The 22,428-nt window shown below is 43.2% G+C and overlaps 1 protein-coding gene across 1 annotated transcript in view; it reads right to left on the bottom strand.

Annotated features, from left to right (window-relative positions):
- LOC126092310 (uncharacterized) overlaps positions 1-14,801 on the bottom strand; it is a 157,850-nt gene extending 143,049 nt beyond the window's left edge. The window contains exon 1 of the mRNA XM_049907835.1: positions 14,689-14,801. Coding sequence (XP_049763792.1) covers positions 14,689-14,724 — 36 coding nt within the window. The 5' untranslated portion in view covers positions 14,725-14,801. The remainder of the gene's footprint in view (positions 1-14,688) is intronic.
- Between the last annotated feature and the right edge of the window lie 7,627 nt (positions 14,802-22,428).

The raw sequence follows: 22,428 nt of genomic DNA, 5'->3' as shown, positions 1-22,428 counted from the left end.
ACCATCATTGGCACCAAGGCAGAAGCGACTCTCATCGCTGAAGACGACACGTCTCCATTCGTCCCTCCATTCACGCCTGTCGCGACACCACTGGAGGCGGGCTGCACGATGTTGGGGCGTGAGCGGAAGACGGCCTAACGGTGTGCGGGACCGTAGCCCAGCTTCATGGAGACGGTTGCGAATGGTCCTCGCCGATCCCCCAGGAGCAACAGTGTCCCTAATTTGCTGGGAAGTGGCGGTGCGGTCCCCTACGGCACTACGTAGGATCCTACGGTCTTGGCGTGCATCCGTGCGTCGCTGCGGTCCGGTCCCAGGTCGACGGGCACGTGCACCTTCCGCCGACCACTGGCGACAACATCGATGTACTGTGGAGATTCACGCCCCACGTGTTGAGCAATTCGGCGGTACGTCCACCCGGCCTCCCGCATGCCCACTATACGCCCTCGCTCAAAGTCCGTCAACTGCACGTACGGTTCACGTCCACGCTGTCGCGGCATGCTACCAGTGTTAAAGACTGCGATGGAGGTCCGTATGCCACGGCAAACTGGCTGACACTGACGGCGGCGGTGCACAAATGCTGCGCAGCTAGCGCCAGTCGACGGCCAACACCGCGGTTCCTGGTGTGTCCGCTGTGCCGTGCGTGTGATCATTGCTTGTACAGCCCTCTCGCAGTGTCCGGAGCAAGTATGGTGGGTCTGACACACCGGTGTCAATGTGTTCTTTTTTCCATTTCCAGGAGTGTATTTGCTTTTACTGCAATAAAAAAGGACATGTTCAAAGTGTTTGCCAGAAAAAGCTCATATCGGAAGCTCAAAACCATTCCAGGCCCTTTGCTTCACGCTGGAATCGGAATCGAACCAAGGATACTCAGGCTCGCGAAACTTTGCCCATGGAAATTCATATAGTTCATTCCACTCCACCCAGTGCCACTCTCTCTTACAGTGACTGTGTTCATCCCACAAATAGTGTGCGTCGACATCGCAAGAACTCCCGTCAAGTTGCAAGTGATTTTGTACCAGTGTCAGTTCACGTTGCACGAGACAGTCGCTCTTGTCGTCAGCAGGACAATAAACTTTTTGTGGACTTGGACATTAACGGCAAAATGATACCATTCCAGCTCGATACTGGGGCTGCAGTTTCACTGATCAGTTAAGACACTTACAAACTGCTAGGTTCACCTCCGTTGCATGCCGCAAATGTTAAGTTAACTACCTATTCAGGTCACGAGGTCCCTGTGTTAGGACAGTGCAGCCTTCTTGCAACATACAAGGGACAAACAAAACTTGTGTCATTTTACGTCCTTCATTCTTCTTCTGCAGTGAACTTATTTGGTTTCGATTTATTTCAGTTGTTTACCTTGTCTATAGTCAATCAGGTCCTATCAGTGAACCAGACTGTGCCTTCCGACAGTGTTTCTCGTCTATGTGAAGACTTTGCAGACATTTTTGGACCGGGCCTCGGTTGCGCTAAGAACTATAAAACACATTTGGAACTGAAAGTCAACGCGCAACCGAAATTTTTCAGAGCGCGCAATGTTCCCCACGCATTGCGTGATGAGGTCGCAAAAACATTACATGATTTGGAATCACAAGGTGTAATTGAACATGTGCAGGCTTCTCTCTGGGCATCACCCTTAGTAATTTTGCCAAAACCTTCCGGAAAATTGAGACTTTGTGTGGACTTCAAGGCAACAGTGAATCCACAACTAGTGATTGCAACTTTTCCTTTACCCCACCCGGAAGATCTTTTTGACAAACTGTCCCTGGGTAAATATTTTTCGAAGTTGGACCTAGCAGATGCGTACTTGCAAATACCGGTGGACGAAGAATCCCAGCGCGTTTTGGTGGTTAACACGCACCTTGGTTTGTATCGATTCAAACGACTGTCATTCGGGTGTGCATCCACCCCTGCATTGTTTCAGCAATATCTACAAACTGTTTGTGCGTCGGTCCCTACTGCAACAAACTATCTGGACGATATTGTGATCTCCGGACAGACGGAAGAAGAACATATAGCCAATCTCAGAACATTATTTCAGGTCTTGCGGCAAAATGGTCTTCGCTTTCGGAAGGACAAATGTGTGTTTTTTGCTCGTGACTTACCCTATCTGGGACATGTACTCAATGCCCAAGGCATCCATCCCAGTCCAGAGCACCTCCGTGCCATACAAGACTTGCTTTCGCCGCAGAATTTGAAGCAGCTACAGAGTGTGCTGGGAAAAACAAATTACTATAACAAATATGTTCCACAGGCCTCTTCCATTTCAGCTCCGCTTCATCGCTTACGCCGTAAAGGTGTTCCGTTCGTCTGGACGACGGAGTGCGAACGCGCCTTTCGCCAGTTGAAATCGGCGTTGCTTTCCAATACTTGCCTAACGCCATTCGATCCCCGGAAGCCCCTTTTGTTGATGATGGATGCATCGGATTTCGGGATCGGTGCTGTGCTGGCGCACAAAGATGGTTCGCACGATCGCCCTACTGCCTTTGCGTCCAAATTGCTCTCGTCTGCGCAACGAAATTATTCACAGATCGAGAAAGAAGCATTGGCTCTCGTATTTGGTGTTACAAAGTTTCATGATTTCTTGTATGGTCGTCACTTTACCATCAGCACCGACCACAAACCTTTGACATCGCTTTTTCATCCCACTAAGCCTGTACCTCCACGTACAGCGCAGAAATTCATTCGCTGGTCTATTTTCCTCTCGCAGTACCACTACGATATCTTGTATCGGTCCACTGCTAAGCACGGAAACGCCGATGCGTTGTCCCGTTTGCCTGCTGCTGAGGATAGAGCATTTGATTCCTCCGAACTTGCTTGCATGTTCATTGATTCGGAAACCGATGACGTGGTCGAATCGTTTCCGATTGATTTTCGTCGTGTAGCTACAGCCACAGCTGCCGACCCTGTCCTTGCTACCATTCTGCGTTTTGTTGCTACGCAATGGCCCTTGTCAAAGTCACGGATCGGGGATCCGTTGGTTCGCCGATTTTTTGCTCACCAGGAGAGACTTTTTGTACGACGTGGTGTTTTGCTGTTGCGTTCTGATAATGATCAGTCCAGGGTCGTGGTCCCACGTTCGTTACAGTCCTCTGTCTTACAGCTTCTCCACCAAGGACATTGGAGTATAGTGAGAACGAAACAACTTGCTCGTCAGCACTGTACTTGGTTCGGAATCGATGCCGCGATTACGAATATATGCTCTTCTTGCATGGTGTGTGCCAAACAACAATCAGCACCACTGCGGAAATTCTTTGCATGGCCAAAAGCCACTTCTCCTTGGCAACGCTTACACATCGATTTTGTAATGCTCGATGGTTGGTTGTGGTAGATTCATTCAGTAATTTTCCTTTTGTTGTCCGGATGTCTTCCACGACGTCAGCTGCCACCATCCAAGGGTTATCCGCTATCTTTTGCATTGAAGGTCTTCCACAGACTATTGTTTCCGTCAATGGCCCACAATTCATGTCCGCAGAATTTCAGTCATTCTGCAAGGCCAATCGTATTCAACATCTGACGTCCGCGCCGTTTTCGCCACAGTCAAACGGTGCCGCTGAACGATTGGTCAGGACTTTCAAGTCACAGATGTTGAAGTTGAAAGAGTCGCATTCTCGGGAGGACGCGTTATTGCTCTTTTTATCCTCGCACCGCTCTCAGCTCCGAGATGGTCGCTCGCCGGCTGAGTTGCTTCACGGTCGCCCTCATCGCACCTTGATGTCTTTGCTACATCCGCCGCATCAGGTTCCTGTGCAGCGGCAGACACCTGCTTTTGCCTCGGGCGACGTTGTCTACTACCGCCACTATCGAGGTTCACGGCGTTGGCTCGAAGGGCGCATTCTACGCTGCCTCGGCCGGGCTATGTATCTGGTTTTGGGGGCCTCTGGTGAGGTGCGTCGGCATCTCCATCAGCTGCGCCTCTGTCGTCGCACGGGATCTGCCGCTCTCCGTCTGCTTTCAGCGACGGTGCCGTCCGGTCAGCGCCCTGGGAACCCATCTACTGTCTCGCCTCAGCCCCAGGTGTTACCGACGCTGTCTTCCAGTTTGCCCCATGGCGACGCGCGGCCGCCGCCGCCGCCTGTTCTCCCGCCGGCGACGCCCGTAGTGGACGCGTCGCTGCAACCGCCGGGCGCCTCCCAGGGTCTCGCGCCGCAGATCGCTTCCCGTGACCAGTTGTCCTCCGCCATGGAACTCTTGCCCGCTCCGGACCATATGTCGTCTTCGCCCGTCGGGTGCCCCGGCCCGATGGAGGTCGACCCTTCGGCCCCTCCTGTCTCTCTGCGGGCGCATACACCGCATGTTGGCGTGCACCCTGGAGCAGGTTTTCAGGCGTTTCCTAGCTCCCCGCGGTCCCAATGGCAGGGTGCGGGTGGCACAGCCTCGCCTGTTGTTAGGCTCCCCACCTCGTCGCATACGTCAACATGGGGTCCTCCCCACGGCGGGCGGAAGCCTTATGCCACAACCGTGCGCCGATTTGCGGGGGAGGAATGTAGTTTCACCGCCAGACACCACACTTGCTAGCCTTTAAATCGGCCGCGGTCCGTTAGTATACGTCGGACCCGCGTGTCGCCACTATCAGTGATTGCAGACCGAGCGCCGCCACACGGCAGGTCTAGAGAGACTTCCTAGCACTTGCCCCAGTTGTACAACCGACTTTGCTAGCGATGGTTCACTGACAAAATACATTCTCATTTGCCGAGACGATAGTTATCATAGCCTTCAACTACGTCATTTGCTACGACCTAGCAAGGCGCCATTACCAGTTACTATTGATACTGTAAAACATGTACCGTCAAGAGCGACGCTCATCATTTATGGATTAAAGTTAAGTATTCCACCAGCTACGTCCTTTTTTTCTAAAGTCTAATTTCCTTGTCCTGTTCCAGACCTCACGCCACCCTGCGTGACCTAAAACGCGTGCCTTTCGGCTTCCTCTAGTAAACCGGTGTTGGCTCTCCTGCCAACCCACAACATATTCATTAGCATTTTCTGAGTGTTTTAATACAGGAGACACGTTTTTGCCTGTGGCTCGTTACAGAGTACTTGCATTCCGTTTGATTTCATACCATCATTTACCTTTGTATCTGTGTTGCACTGAAAATAGTTGCCCAGAAGTAGAAATGTCGATGGCACGCGCTGCGCCTCTCGTCTGAGACACCCTTGCTCCATTCACTCCCGCCACTTGCTGTCGACAACAGTAACGCCCACTTCACCCCGCACCCTCGAGATTGCGTTCAGTAGTGCTCTTTTCCGTCACGTGTTTGCTTTCCCTGCAGCGTGGGTCGTATGTTTACAGTGATAATACAATGTTATGGATAGGGTTACTGCTGAAGTGCTGGCTGATATGCACTTCACCTGTTGATTCATCGAATGCAATGGAAGAGTGTCACAAGAGACGGCAACTACGTCACGCTACTTTTTCGTCTGCGTACTACACTGTGTTTTGTGTTGCACATTTTGGAGATTGCGTATTACAAGCTTTTCCTGTGTTGCGAAGATGTTTTTACGGAAACAAAGGTAACTGTGGTAATAAATCGAATAAACCATGATTATTTCTCTGTAACAAGGCGTTTATATCAAAATTATCCCACAGCAGCCTCCGGAATTTTGTCTGGGCAGTTCTGGTTCTCCATTTATACAGAGTAGATCAAGAATACACTACTGGCCATTAAAATTGCTACACCAAGAAGAAATGCAGATGATAAACGGGTATTCATTGGACAACTATATTATACTAGGACTGACATGTGACTACATTTTCTCGCAATTTGGGTGCATAGAGCCTGAGAAATCAGTACCCAGAACAACCACCTCTGGCCGTAATAACGGCCTTGATACGCATGGGCATTGATCAAACAGAGCTTGGGTGGCGTGTACAGGTACAGCTGCCCATGCAGCTTCAACACCATACCACAGGTCATCAAGAGTAGTGTCTGGCGTATTGTGGCGAGCCAGTTGCTCGACCACCATTGACCAGACGTTTTCAGTTAGTGAGAGATCTGGAGAATGTGCTGGCCAGGGCAACAGTCGAACATTTTCTGTATCCAGAAAGGCCCGTACAGGAGCTGCAACATGCGGTCGTGCATTATCCTGCTGAAATGTAGGGTTTCGCATGGATCGAGTGAAGGGTAGAACCACGGTTCGTAACACATCTGAAATGTAACGTCCACTGTTCAAAGTGCCGTCAATGCGAACAAGAGGTGACCGAGACGTGTAACCAATGGCACCCCATACCGTCACGCCGGGTGATACTCCAGTATGGCGATGACGAATACACGCTTCCAATGTGCGTTCACCGCGATGTCGCCAAACACGGATGTGACTATCATGATGCTGTAAACAGAACCTGGATTCATCCGAATAAATGACGTTTTGCCATTCTTGCACCCAGGTTCGTCGTTGAGTACCCCATCGCAGGCGCTCCTGTCTGTGATGCAGCGTCAAGGGTAATCGCAGCCATGGTCTCCGAGCTGATAGTCCATGCTGCTGCAAACGTCGTCGAACTGTTGTTGCAGATGATTGTTGTCTTGCAAACGTCCCCATCTGTTGGCTCAGGGATCGAGACGTGGCTGCACGATCCGATACAGCCATGCGGTTAGATGCCTGTCATCTCGACTGCTGGTGATACGAGGCCATTGGGATCCAGCACGGCGTTCCGTATTCCCCTCCTCAACCCACCGATTCCATATTCTGCTAACAGTCATTGGATCTCGACCAACGCGAGCTGCAATGTCGCGATACGATAAACCGCAATCGTGATAGGCTACAATCCGACCTTTATCAAAGTCGGAAACGTGATGGTACGCATTTCTCCTCCTTACACGAGGCAACACAACGTTTCACCAGGCAACGCCGGTCAACTGCTGTTTGTGTATGAGAAATTGGTTGGAACTTTCCTGATGTCAGCACGTTGTAGCTGTCGCCAGCGGCGCCAACCTTGTGTGAATGCTCTGTAAAGCTAATCATTTGCATATCGCAGCATCTTCTTCCTGTCGGTTAAATTTCTCGTCTGTAGCACGTCATCTTCGTGGTGTAGCAATTTTAATGGCCAGTAGTGTACTTTTACAAACCCTCGGACACGATGTGTTACTGGCTGAATTCACAGTCTCCCGAAGTAACGCACTATGTGGTACGCCAGACGGACGTTGTTCAAACATTATTCAGGACACAGAATACACTAATTACGTCAATCAAATATTCGTTTACTCGTAGTAAAAGTTGTAATAAGAAGTTAACATCGAAGACCAGCAGTTGCTGTAGATCGGTAATGGAAGATTTGCCATACGATGTTGCAGTTTTTACCCCTCACTGGTCGGTACCGTGGCATAGTCCATGGCGTTATAGATAGCGTTTCGAACCAAAAACACTTAACCTGTAATCAAACGTGACAAGAAAACTAGCCTTCATCGAAAAATCATGGGATAGGAATTCAGATTTACAAAAGTTTCCCTCATTTGTAACGTGCGCGCGTGGCACACGATACTCATTAAAGCCTGTACTATGGTAAGTTGACAGGCTTCACCTTGTGAGAAAGGATTTTCGTATATATATTGACCGTGTGTACCTGAATGGTGGCAAAATCAGACTTACACCCACTCTGTAATAACAATGATACGTCAAGTAAGTCCGAAATACAACTACACGTCAGGACGGACAAAAAGCAACACAGAAGATGCTACCAATTTGTTAATAATACGGTCGCCAGCCTAATTAGGCAATAACTGAGTTTCTTCCCTGTACAAGTTGGCAGATATTCGTGCAACGCAACAAGTAATAATACTACATAATATAGTAGAATTTTAGAACTAGAAAATCTATTGAACTGATAGTTTCACTTTCTGTACTGATATGGAAAAACCATGAATACATAACACCACACAATAATGTATACTACCAAACTTCGAACTGTCTATTGATCTGATTAAAATCGGGCATAGGTTACCCTAGAAATAGTAATTTCGAGCCACAAACAAATTGTCAATTTTCATAAAGATAAAACAATGATTAATTTCGAATTTTGTATTGACTTCAACTTTTGCTGGTCAAATCAATTTAGAACACTTCAGAATTCAAATGAATAAAGAAAAGGGGGGGGGGACCTTGAAACTCTTATGATCACTGTATAAAAAAAATTATTACTGACACCATTATGCGCTCAGGATTTCCAATATATGAGTTACTACTCTCTTTATCTTATTTCCTACTCATTTAAATACCTTTATATCTGTCTCGAAATAATTAAACTTCAGTACTAAATCAATATTAAAGTTATCTTCCAACTTTGTCAGACCTTCGTTATTCATTTACTGGTTCATTAACAAAACAGTTCTTTAAACACCATTCTAACATAGTTAGGTCTGCAGGTAATTATTATTAACACAAACTTTAATTTTTCATCTCGGGACACTCGGATTGCACAACATTTGGAAAGGACCCTGTCTAGGTTAGTTGTGAGGATAATTAAATGATAGGAAAGTTCTGGTAAAATTTAAGTTGTTATTCAACAGTATGGAACAAAAGTAACACTGGTCCATACGAATACAGTACTAAAAGTTTTGACCTGTTCGTATCGATGCGGCGATTGGCAGGCGGCGAGATGGCGAGGCACAGAGCACACATACAACCACAGCTATGGCTCTTGATGTATCGGCACTTTATTTCTCCATAGCGTCGCAATACTTTTCCATTTAGTGCCTATGGAATTTTGCCATGCTGTATAGGCGTTGGAACGGCATACCCGAGGCTCAATGAAACTACGTCTTCCAGGAGAACCTCCTCGCTCCAGAACGTGTTGCTCAGACCAATGCCAAACTCCAACTACTACTGCTGAGCCCGTTGTGCCGTACAGTGCCCACGTGCATTTTCCCGCGCTCGCCTGCCGTCCACCTTTTACCGCTCCCTTATAGACAGGGTATTCACCCGAGGTTTTACATTCTACATATTCTAACACATTGCCTACGTATGGACCAGACGCACAGCTACAATTTTAAACATCTTACAACAGTTTCAACGTTTCCTACATTTCAATTCTGTTACAATATTGTTTGACATTTGACATAAACATTAATATTCACATTGAAATTTGTTTACAGTTTTCTTAACACAATGACATGAAACAAAAAAGAAATGAAATCAGTACATCGATTACACTAATTTGTCGAAAAATCAGACGAAAAAAAATTACTTATATGTACAATAGTACAGCGTTGTTGTTGTTACACATTCAGTAGATGTGAGAGCTGAATTCACACCCCTCGTACTTATTCATTTTAAAACGCTAACATGAGTACTTAGCCGACAGCATGAGAACTTACTTGCGTATGAATTTAAGGAATATCAAGAGCAGTGTTGAGATGAAGAAGATTGCACAGTATAGGGTAGTATGCAGAACTGCATCAAACCAGTCTCTGGACTAAAGACCAGAACTACAAGAGCAGTGATAGCCTCCGAAAATTATAGGTGAAACAATAAAATTCGTGCGGAATTATTAAAAACGGTGTTCCTCATGGCTAATTCCTTGAACCACTGATCTCCTTAGTGTGCATTGTGACCTACCAGCGTCAGTAAGTAAATATGTAAAGATATTAATGTTTGCTGATGATACAGGTATCTCGACCGAGGGCTTGAAATCCTCAGCACAGATTACAACTGAAACAATAACGCAACAAGTCAAGAAATGGTTTGCAGCAAATTGTCTATCATTAAACCTCTCAAAAATAAATTTAATGCAACTTCAGGCAGCAAGTAACAACCTAAAAGCTCCTCAAATAGACATCAATTGTCAGAAACTAAATGAAACTTTTAAGATTTTTGGAAATACAAATGGACAATAAATTAAGAAGGAATGGTAGCTCAGCATGCTTTGCCCTTAGAGCTATTTCACCCTGTGTTTACAGGGAAATAATAATGTTGTCATATTTTGCATATTTCCACTCTCTAATGTCGTATGGTACAGTATTCTGGAGAAATGTTGCAAAACAGGAAAAAATTTCAAAACACAAAAAAGAGCTTTGAGGTTGATCTGTGATGTTTCAAATCGGACGTGCTGTAAGCACCAATTCAAGGCACTTGGGGATTGGCACTCATAAGTCAGTGCATCTGCTCGTTGGCGATATTTGTATCCAGGGAGAAACTTTTCCAAACTGTGATGTTCACAATTATTCCACGAGTCAGAAGCAAAGCCTTCAGTAACTCTCCATATAGAATAAAAAGGACTTACCCAGGCTGGGATAAGAATTTACAACAAGCTCCCACTGAATATAAGAAAAGACAACGAAAACCCTTATGTATTCAAGATGAAAGTGAAACAATTTCTCATAAATCATAATGCATACAAATGAAATTAATTTCTGGAGCTATAAGCTTTGTAAAAGATGTGTTACGTTACAAACGATCTAATTTGTATAGTAAAGTACGTAATATTTTATTTCTTTTATGTATATTGCCTGTAACACTGTGGTTTTCGTGAAACATCGAATGTAGAACTGTATTTGTATTATTTACAGTATTATTTGTTTTTCTTCTCTTTTTGCCCATGTATTATTATATTCATTGACGTGTCTTACATTTTAGTACAATCTTTATACAGAATATAATTTAACAGGACCTAATAAAAATTCGAATTAAATCACTGGATAGCATATGACATAGGATTATCAGTTAGTGTTGTCGTTGTGGTCTTCAGTCCTGAGACTGGTTTGATGCAGCTCTCCATGCTACTCTATCCTATGCAAGCCTCTTCATCTCCCAGTACCTACTGCAACCTACATCCTTCTGAATATGCTTAGTGTATTCATCTCTTGGTCTCCCTCTACGATTTTTACCCTCCACGCTGCCCTCCAATGCTAAATTAGTGATCCCTTGATGCCTCAGAACATGTCCTACCAACCCGTCCCTTCTTCTTGTCAAGTTGTGCCACAAACTCCTCTTCTCCCCAGTTCTGTTCAATACCTCCTCATTAGTTATGTGATCTACCTATCTAATCCTCAGCATTCTTCTGTAGCACCACATTTCGAAAGCTTCTATTCTCTTCTTGTCCAAACTAGTTATCGTCCATGTTTCACTTCCATACATGGCTACACTCCGTACAAATACTTTCAGAAACGACTTCCTGACACTTAAATCTATACTCGATGTTAACAAATTTCTCTTCTTTAGAAACGCTTTCCTTGCCATTGCCAGTCTACATTTTATATCTTCTCTACTTCGACCATCATCACTTATTTTGGTCCCCAAATAGCAAAACTCCTTTACTACTTTAAGTGTCTCATTTCCTAATCTAATTCCCTCAGTATCACCCGATTTAATTCGACTACATTCCATTATTCCCGTTTTGCTTTTGTTGATGTTCATCTTATATCCTCCTTTCAAGTCACTATCCATTCCGTTCAACTGCTCTTCCAGGTCCTTTGCTGTCTCTGCCAGAATTACAATTAGTGAGTGAATCAAAACCTCAGTATAGGAAACTGAGATTTATGAATTAGAGTAAATAGCGTTAGGCAAGCCCAGCTGCTCGTCTTAACGGAACACTGGGAACAGGAGAACTGCAGTTAATGTGGGCCTGCGTGTAGTATGGGCCTTCCGGCCTTTGTGACCGAGCGGTTCTAGGCGCTTCAGTCCGGAACCGCGCGACTGCTACCGTCGCAGGTTCGAATCCTGCCTCGGGCATGGATGTGTGTGATGTCCTTAGGTTAGTTAGATTTAAGTAGTTCTACGTTCTAGGGGACTGATGACCACAGATGTTAAGTCCCATAGTGCTTAGAGCCATTTGAACCATTTGAGTATGGGCCACTTGGTGTTTCTCGGTTTTGTCGCAAAACGGTGGAAGCATGCAGTGCTTTGAATGAAATGGAAACATCATTCTACCATTTGATACAGCTTGAGTGCTGCTGAGTTTGTGTCACAGCTAAATTTCACTTGTTTTTTAGTATCAAAGCTGCTAAACGGGTAATTTTCAGTATCGGTTTATACTTTCAGAGGAAAGCAGTAATATCATCATATTACTATGTATTATTTAAGTAGTGTAATGTAGATTCCATCGTAATAATGAAATTCTAATCGCTGCAGCCGGTTTCTCTTTCCGATAAGTTTTAATGCGCAGTGTGACTCGGATAGTATGGGCCATAACGAAGTCGGGTGGTATGGACCATGCATGGGGGCTTAATTTAAATAAAATGCAAATATTTTTTAGTAGCTGTAAGTCCGTTTACGCAAGTCTCGTAAACGGCTGGCCCTGACTAGTATTTGTACGCAATCTGACTGCATGAAACAACAACAAAGAATGAAATGAAAATTTCAGTTAATACAATTAATTAATTAAGTCCCCAGCAACTATAAAACCTACGAAGCCAACAAGGCACAAGTGTAGCTATTGTGTGGAAGTGTGACTCAACGTACACATCTGGCACGGTTCTTCTTCAACAAGACAAGAATTTTTAAATACCAATTATATTGACGTGATAAAAGAAAATTAGAAATACTATAATTGTGCAAGAAAACCAAAATTACACTCTAATACAAGAACACAAGCCAGATGCTTTGTTGACTGAACCTGTAATGATGCATTATTTGAGACACACAAATAATAAAAGAACATAGCGTTTTATTACCTTCATATATATTGACGAAATGCACTCTGATCATTACAATATCTCCATTAGAATAACATCTGCTATCTCTCCCATCAAATAACTGCATAAAACATGGAACAAATACTCCCTACTACCACATCTCCACTCCTACTTCACGACAAGCAGTGTCCACCACAACTTCTCGGCAAGAACTGCCTGCCGCTACTTCTCAATAATCACTGCCAGTGGAGGCGGCGGAACAATACTCTCTGGCGCGATCTCTGGCGCTGTGGCTCAGTGTAGCCACCTTTCAACCACATAACTAATGTTTTAGTTTTGCTTTTAATGCATAGTGCCAAGGTTGAAGCAGAATCCCACTGGTGCAGGTCGACGGAAGAGGTCGGGGAGTGCAATGAAGCAGGCGGTTTCAAGTGCTTTGGAAACCGAAATGACCGAAAGGACTGCTGCAGGTAGTTTTAATGTTCAGAACCACACTTCAAAGGAGATTATAATCGTTGTAGCGAAGCAGACATCTGCGACACCTCAGATGGGATTTTCCAAATGAACATTTGAAGAAATTTACGAAGAAATGGTTATAGCACACATCGGAGATTTATATTTCAGGCTAATGCTGCTAGTTGGCTTGAATTGGCAGCAAAATTTGAAATTGCCTCACAGATTTAACAAAGAAAAGAAATTGAGAGTATGGTTTTCCATAAAAATTTTTGAAGAAGCATTGAGAACTGTCGTACGGATTACCTCAGTCCAGAGGATCCTTTATTGTATGATTATATAATAGCGGAACAAACACTGGTAGCTGTTACTTCTGTAAAATATCTGGGAGTATGCGTGCGGAACGTTTTGAAGTGGAATGATCATATAAAATGAATTGTTGGTAATTCGGGTACCAGGTTGAGATTCATTGGGAGAGTCCTTAGAAAATGTAGTCCATCAACGAAGGAGGTGGCTTACAAAACACTCGTTCGATCTACACTTGAGTATTACTCATCAGTGTGGGATCCGTACCAGATCGGGTTGACGGAGGAGATAGAGAAGATCCAAAGAAGAGCGGCGCGTTTCGTCACAGGGTTATTTGGTAAGCGTGATAGCGTTACGGAGATGTTTAGCAAACTCAAGTGGCAGACTCTGCAAGACAGGCGCTCTGCATCGCGGTGTAGCTTGCTGTCCAGGTTTCGAGAGGGTGAGTTTCTGGATGACGTATCGAATATATTGCTTCTCCTACTTATACCTCCCGAGGAGATCACGAATGTAAAATTAGAGAGATTCGAGCGCGCACGGAGGCTTTCCGGCAGTCATTCTTCCCGCGAACCATACGCGACTGGAACACAAAAGGGAGGTAATGACAGTGGCACGTAAAGTGCCCTCCGTCACACACCGTTGGGTAGCTTGCGGAGTATAAATATAGATGTAGATGTGGAAGTGTAACGCGTTGTGTCAGGTACAGTCGAACACAGGATGAAAAATGCTTTTTATTATCTCGTACTTTTGATATACAAGCAGATTAATTTGTTTTTGAATCACAGAAACTTGTATTTATTTAAAAACTTACATTTTGTTATATGGCCCATAATACCCAATAATATTCATTTCGGGGAAAAATATGTTACAGCAAGAAAAGGCGGTTTTATTTACAAAACAAGCTTTTCTTAACAGTTCGAATTATAAGTCTTAGAAAATCTTTCTTCCTGAGTGTCATTTTGATTACAAATCACCATTTGCCTACTTGTACAATTACTATGAGAACATTTCTCAAGATATTCAGACCTCACAAAACTGTTTTTTAAAAAATGTACCAAAATGATCTATGTGTGCATGGCGCACCACTTTGGTGAAATTTGTTAACAAATTCTTTCTTTTAACTTTAATTTATTGACGGTCGTGTGTCGCAGTAGAAAAATGAATACATCAATTAGCAACTCAAAGAACTGTGAAGCTTATCGAATCGTTTTCACTTACGTTTAAATACGTAGAATTTACACTACACAATTTTAGGCAGAAAAGTAATCATTTTGGTGCGAATAGAAACAGAGAATTCACATTTAGCATTCAGAAGCCCAAGTGTTAAAAATATGGACACCCGACGAAAACAGCAAATATTACTTACCAAAAGCAGTGAGAAGGCAAGCAACGAACTACGCATTCTGCTGCAGCGTGTGCGACCCACGAGCGCGTGACAGTGTGTGTGCGATAATAAGTCAGTACTGAGACAGAATGACATCTAAATACTCGTTGGAAGAACAGTAATGGAAAAATATATCTGTTTCCTTTTAAGTAACTGACCAATCAGTTAACTTCACGGCTAATTACAAGAACGGTGGTCTTTTTTCTGACAAGACGATATCAGATTACAGGATTTTTATATCTGTACGAATCTGATGTACTCGTAATTAAAGATATAGTTCCATAGTTTCTTCGAAGTGTCAAGTACTCATTGCAACCGTCACTTACGAAACCAAGTTGCTTCCTTGTAGTATTACAGGATAAGGTGGTGCAGTCAAGAACGCATTTCCCCATTTATGCGAGATATCGTTTGGCAACGCCCGTTTCCTCTCAGACATCAATTACTTTTCCTTGTACTGTTAGTGGGATCAATAAAAATAAATGTAAATCTAGTGATAATGGTAAAACATGTTTTTTCTTTAAAAAAACTTCTACGAAGACATTCGTTTCTAACAGAAATGAATTTCTGAACCTTATGCCAATGGTAAATATTAAAAGAAGAAGCAATTAGTTTTCATTTAATGTAATTTGTGAATTTGTAAAGGCTTTCAGTGAAATCTGAAAGAGTTACACTTGTTGTTCTACCTTCGACAAAAACATACATCTATTGAATCGGGTGGAAGGAATGAAAATATATAATTTTTGTTACTTTTTAGTTTATAGTGGAACTTTTTAATTCTATAATTAACAAATTACTTCATTTTCCATCGGAAAAGTTTCGACATACACATAAAAAATATCATCTAATCTTATGCTGACGTATTAAACATATGACGTAGTTTAACTGCCTAAGTTGTATGTTAAGCGGGAAGAAAACTGTCCAGTAGCTAGTTGTATTATAGTAAACTTTACATGAAAGTTGCTGAAAATTGATATACATGTTCCAGATTTCTATGCACGCAAGTGAAAAGGATAACACAAATTTGTGTGTGATACGAAAAATAAACCACACTATGAGTTTGGATTCGACTGCTGTTGACAGTATTAGTTTAAACTGACTAGGCCGTCACTGGAATTGTGTCAGATGAAAATATTTGCATCAAACTCTGAGCCACGCCACATTTATTTACATACAAACATTATTCAACTTGACGTTGTAAAAAGCAAGCCGTGACACTAGTAAAATCAGAGAGGTGGAGATTGTGGCAGCGGATATAATCGTGGCGTTTGCTGACGATGCTGTGATTCTTGGTGACACCCTGAGGCCGGCCGCAGTGGCCGTGCGGTTCTAGACGCTACAGTCTGGAGCCGAGCGACGCTACGGTCGCAGGTTCGAATCCTGCCTCGAGCATGGATGTGTGTGATGTCCTTAGGTTAGTTAGGTTTAATTAATTCTAAGTTCTAGGAGACTGATGACCTCAGAAGTTAAGTCGCATAGTGCTCAGAGCCATTTAAACCATTTGACACCCTGAAGCAAGTAAGCACTGATACTTCCCGATTTCTCCACAATGCGAAGAAAAGTAGGCATGTCGTGAACGATAATAAAATATCTCGTTACATCATGCTGTCAAGCTCTCGTTCTTTCCATTGTTGTTGATGGGCATATCTTTGGACGAGTTCAAGAATTCAAGTACCTGGGGTCGTTACTGACTTATAAAAATTGAGTGAAGAAAGAGGTGCATCAACCAATAATAAACGCTAATCATGTTTTTTTTAGTACGGACGGTTTATTCAATTCATGCCTGGTATCGCAGAAGAAGCATCTGTGAGCGATGTATACCAGTGGACATGGCCATCTGCTCAAGATACTTCATGTTTTTTTTTAATATTTTAGTTATGACAAACCTTTAATAACATGCTGATTTTCATCCACATGAGAACTTTCCTCCATTCTCCCTCCGCCTGCTGGGAAACGAACAGGGGGAAGTCCAATTACGTGAGGGAAGGATCGAGTAGTAACAAGCCTTAAACAAGTGGAGCTGATAACGTGGGAGATAGACCCGCAGTGGTGGACTATTATCTGCAGTTGACATCTCTTCTGTTGTCACTGATTGCCCTTCTTTTTTATTGTGATTCTTGTGTATGTGTTATAATCTTTCATAGTGATCTCGTTTCTTTTCCTTTTGTAGTGAGATTTGTTCTTTTGTTCTTCTGCTCTGAGCCTTAAAGGCCCTTTAATGCCATAAATGATCATGATGATGACAAACATTACGATAAACCATGTGCTGTTATACAGAGCGTTTAAGACTTTCTGCTACGGACTTCTACGGGTTGTAGAGCGGATTTAGTAGGCAAAGTTTTGATAAGAAACCCATTGGTAGTAATGTACCGTGAAACGTCTCTTTAGATTCTTTCCATGCTATTTAACGTGTATTTCGTGCCGTGACGCTCAATAATTTGTAATTTAGTTTTGTACCTCATGTTTGTCCCCATACAGTGGTGTTCAGTTACATTTAAGTATCAATTTTTCCAGTAAGGACCTAATCCTACGTACATTACCTACATTTTGTGCTCCCAAATTTCCTTTCTCTCTTTATCATCTGTATGAATGAGTGATGGAGTGTTTATACTGAATTTGTCTTTTATATGGTACCAAAAGGTGGCAATTTAGGAGATGGGACCTGGACAAACTGACAGAACCAGAGGACGTAGAGAGTCTCAGGGAGAGCATTAGGGAACGATTGACAAGATTGGGGGAAACAAATACAGTAGAAGAAGACTGGGTAGCTTTGAGAGATGAAATAGTGAAGGCAGTAGAGGATCAAGCAGGTAAAAAGACGAAGGCTAGTAGAAATCCATGGGTAACAGAAGATATAATGAATTTAATTGATGAAAGGATAAAATATAAAAATGTAGTAAATGAAAGAGGGAAAAAGGAATACAAACGTGTCAAAAATGAGATCGACAGTGAAGTGCAAAATAGCTAAGCAGGGATGGCTAGAGAACAAATGTAAGGATGTAGAGGCATATATCATTAGGGGTAAGATAGATACTGCCTACAGGAAAATTAAAGAGACCTTTGGAGAAAAGAGAACCACTTGTATGAATATCTAGAGCTCAGATGGAAACCCAGTTGTAAGCAAAGAAGGGAAGGCAGAAAGGTGGATGGAGTATATTGAGGGTCTATACAAGAGCGATGTACTTGAGGACAATATTATGGAAATGGAAGAGGATGTAGATGAAGATGAAATGGGAGATATGATACTGCGTGAAGAGTTTGACAGAGCACTAAAGGCCAAAGTCAAAAGAAAGCCCCGGAAGTAGACAACATTCCATTAGAACTACTGATAGCCTTGGGAGAGCCAGCCCTGACAAAACTCTACCATCTGGTGAGCAAGACGTATGAGACAGGCGAAATACCCCCAGACTTCAAGAAGAATATAATAATTCCAATCCCAAAGAAAGCAGGTGTTGACAGATGTGAAAATTACCGAACTATCGGGGAAGCAGTGGTTGGGAAGGGAGTGAGACAGGGTTGTAGCCTATCCACGATGTTTTTCAATCTGTATATCGAGCAAGCAGTAAAGGCAGCAAAAGAAAAATTCGGAGTAGGAATTAAAATCCATGGAGAAGAAATAAAAACTTTGAGGTTTGCCAATTACACTGAAATTCTGCCAGAGACAGCAAAAGGACCTGGAAGAGCAGTTGAACGGAATGGACTGTGTCTTGAAAGGAGGATATAAGATTAACATCAACAAAAGCAAAACGAGGATAATGGAATGTAGTCGAATTAAATCGGGTGATGCTGAGAGAATTAGATTAGGAAATGAGACACTTAAAGTAGTAAATGAGTTTTGCTATTTGGGGAGCAAAATAACTGATGATGGTCGAAGTAAAGAGGATATAAAATGCAGACTGGCAATGGAGAGGAAAGCGTTTCTGAAGAAGAGACATTTGTTAACATCGAGTATAGATTTAAGTATCAGGAAGTCGTTTCTGAATGTATTTGTATGGAGTGTAGCCATGTATGGAAGTGAAACATGGACGATAAATAGTTTAGAAAAGGAGAGAATAGAAGTTTTCGAAATGTGGTGCTACAGAAGAATGCTGAAGATCACATAACTAATGAGGAGGTATTGAATAGAATTGGGAGGAAGAGAAATTTGTGGCACAACTTTCCTAGAAGAAGGGATCGGTTGGTAGGACATGTTCTGAGGAATCAAGGGATCACCAATTTAGTATTGGAGGGCAACTTGGAGGATAAAAGTCGTAGAGGGAGACCAAGAGATGAATACAGTAAGCAGATTCAAAAGGACGTAGGTTGCAGTAGGTACTTGGAGATGAAGAAGCTTGCATAGGATAGAGTTGCATGGAGAGCTGCATCAAACCAGTCTCTGGACTGAAGACAACAACAACAACAACATGGCAGCACTACAGCATCTTGCTGTCAGCTGTAGTAGCAACAATGTAGCCAACGTAGCTTTCTCAGCCAGCTGGCGGCGGAAAGAACCCCTCTGGTCTCATCCGGTTACCTGGGGAAGTTCGTTGCAGTGACGGTGCCCTCGGGACTGTACCTTGGATGAGTGAAGGTGGTTCTCTCAAGAGCGACTTGGCGTTGCTGAGTGTGTTAATGTGTGATGGTGTGTAGCTATTCTGATGCACACGTTTGATTTGCTACTCAATCTTAAAGATCGGTAGTCGAATCCTTATAGTCTTCAAAGTGTAGTCACGAGTATATTTTCTGTATTTGGTTAGTTCTTCTGGTTCTTGCCTTGTGCTACCAGAACATGTCATGTAGGAAGTTCGTTACTCCACACAGTTTTAAAATTCACTTTCCTGACTTATCTTTAACTGGAATGTATGTGTGAACTTTCCTCGAGTGTGTGTGTTTTATCTCTTCTACTTTTCATTTCGTTTCAGTTTTAAGACTCTGCAGCTTTTTTCATACCACAAGATGGGGATTACATCGCGTGTAATTTCTGTACCACCTTGAATAAGTTTTATTCTTAATTCTGCGTGATACTTTATTGCTATTTGTGTCTATACGGTTTACATTTGTGTTCTTGAAGTTTCCACGAGTCTTTGTTCATGAATATCCACGGTATTTGCGGGTGTTTCACGCCAGGATACCCTAGTTTCGTGTGTTAGGTGATGCAGATAAATTTATTTGTCGCAAAGTATTCCACAATATCAGTATTCACAGCAGTTCAATCATACCGACTGTGATGAATCTCTGAGCCTTTGACTTATCGTGATGGGCAAAATTCTTTTCATCTCTGTTCCTGCATGTGTGAATCGTGTATGTTTGTGTGAACTTTCGCCTTCTGCCTCTAAGATTTCCTTTTCATTTGTCAGCACAATGTACCTCAGCACTCAGTATAATAATACACTGAACATAAAAAAATGGTACACCTGCCTAACATCGTGTAGGGCCCCCATGAGAACGCAGAAGTGCCGCAGCAGGATGTGGCATGGACTCGACTTATCTCTGAAGTAGTGCTGGAAGTAATTGAAACCGTGAATCCTGCAGTGCTGTCCATAAATCCATAAGAGAACAAGGGGGTGGAGATGTCTTCTGAACAGCACGTTGCAAGGCATCCCAGATATGGCCAATAATGTTCATGGCTAGGAAGTTTAGTGGCCAGCAGAAGTGTTTAAACTCAGAAGAGTGTTCCTGGAACAACTCTGTAGCAATTCTGGACGTGTGGGGTGTCGCATTGTTCTGAATGTTTCGCACGATGACACTTATTGATGGCCCAGCATTGAAATCTGCAGCAATCTGCGGAAGGGTTGCACTTCTATCAGTCTTCGTGGTTCCATTCTTGCGGGATCTTTTTCCGGCCGCAGCCATGTCGGAGTTTTGATGTTTTACCGGATTCCCCATATTCACGGTACCCTAGTGAAATTGTCGTACAGGAAAGTCGAAAGTCACCACTTCGTCGCTACCTCGGAGATGCTGCGCAGCATCGCTCGTGCGCCGACTACTCAACTAAATCTTGATAACTTGCCATTGTCGCAGCAGGAAGCGATCTAACAAGTGCGCCACACACTTGTCTTGTATACGCGATGCCGACCGCAGCGCCGTATTCTGCCTGTTCACATATTTCTGTATTTGAATAGGCATGGCTGTAACAGTTTGTTTGGCGCTTCAGTGTAATAGAAGTGAGTTAATTAATTAAATAACAGGCAATGCGTTACTTTTAGTATGACTAAGGACGCTGATAACCTCGTCGTTGAGCGTCTGTAAGCACCAGATACACACAGGCACACACTCACATACAACAGGCAACGACAGATCATAGTTCAGAATTACTTTATAATTTTCTAATATGCTGTTTTATTTTAATAGACTATGTTAAACTGTGATGGCAGTTTCTCAGACAAACCCCTCCCTTTTTGTAAGTTTATCCTTAATACATCTCATCTGGCCTTTCTGCAGAGCAAAAGACAGGCCTTACATTTGTAGGCTTTTGTCCGATTACCTTTTATTTGTTGAGGCTTAAGCTTCTGCCAGCTCAGAATTATTTGACTTATCGTTTGTGCTTAAATTGTTCCCATATGTTCATTCGATATATTCACTTGGATTTTGTAAAATATTAACAAGTTATTTATGCTTCAGTTCTTAATTTAAATTTTCCCAAATTTGATTAAATTGGGTGGCGACCCGGCAAAATTTTACGGCATGCGAAACTTACAGTAGACTGCAGTGGCCCACAGTGACTTACTTCCCACAGTTTCTGTTTACGAATCACTTTCCAGATATCCATTCACCCAGTGAATCATTTACACGGCGACTGTGCCAGACCATTCGCCCACTAATAACCACTTAACCCGTTCCTGTGTAAAAAGTATTTGAAGATGGAGTACCTCTCAAGAAAATGGCACTGACCACTATGGGACTTAACTTCTGAGGTCATCAGTCCCCTAGAACTTAGAACTAAAATCTACCTAACCTAAGGACATCACACACATCCATTCCTCAGGCAGGATTCGAACCTGCGACCGTAGCGGTCGCGCGGTTCCAGACTGTAGCGCCTAGAACCGCCCGGCCACCCCGGCCGGCGAGTACCTCTCAACTCGCTTGCCTCCGGCATGCACACAAAGTGAGAAGAGAGGGCCGTCACCAGTCCCTGGTATGATTATGATGTCACATACCATTTTCGTTAGTACACAATAGTGACTGAGCAACTCGTATGTTTTGAAGATGATGTTCATCATAACGTAGATGAGAACCTGACCATGAGTACTCGAGACATTTCCCATGTTATGAGGTGCTGCAGAACACGGAGGTCAGAGCTTGTTGTCTCTGCTGTGTGTGTACCATGAAGCAGGGGATTTGAAAGTGATGAGATCTTCAAACTTATTTTGCATCCTAATAGGACCCTCTGGACTTAGGCTCCTTATCAGAACCTTATCGGTGTTTCCCTCTACAAACCCTAAAAGCCTGTAATACGCCATTTTTCCACTACAGATTTTTTTAATTTCTGTATTTGCAATACCAGAAAGGAACAAATGTTGTTTTTATGTTACCTGCTATGTGTGCTTCCTTGAAATGGCCTTGACATGTTTGCATGTAAACACACTAGGTGGCAGGACTGTGCTTAACAACACGCTGTTTGGGGTCTTGGTGCATTAGTTACGATAACACAATGGATTCTGACTGTGAACAAAGAGTGAACATTAAGTTCTGCGTTAAACTCGGGAAAACTGATAGTGAAACGTGAACAGTGATTAAGCAAGCATA

Source organism: Schistocerca cancellata, chromosome 7, assembly GCF_023864275.1.
Source record: "Schistocerca cancellata isolate TAMUIC-IGC-003103 chromosome 7, iqSchCanc2.1, whole genome shotgun sequence".
In the NCBI taxonomy this organism is placed as follows: domain Eukaryota; kingdom Metazoa; phylum Arthropoda; class Insecta; order Orthoptera; family Acrididae; genus Schistocerca; species Schistocerca cancellata.
The sequence above is the reverse complement of the archived record's forward strand: the minus strand, read 5'-3'. Positions and strand labels throughout refer to the sequence as shown.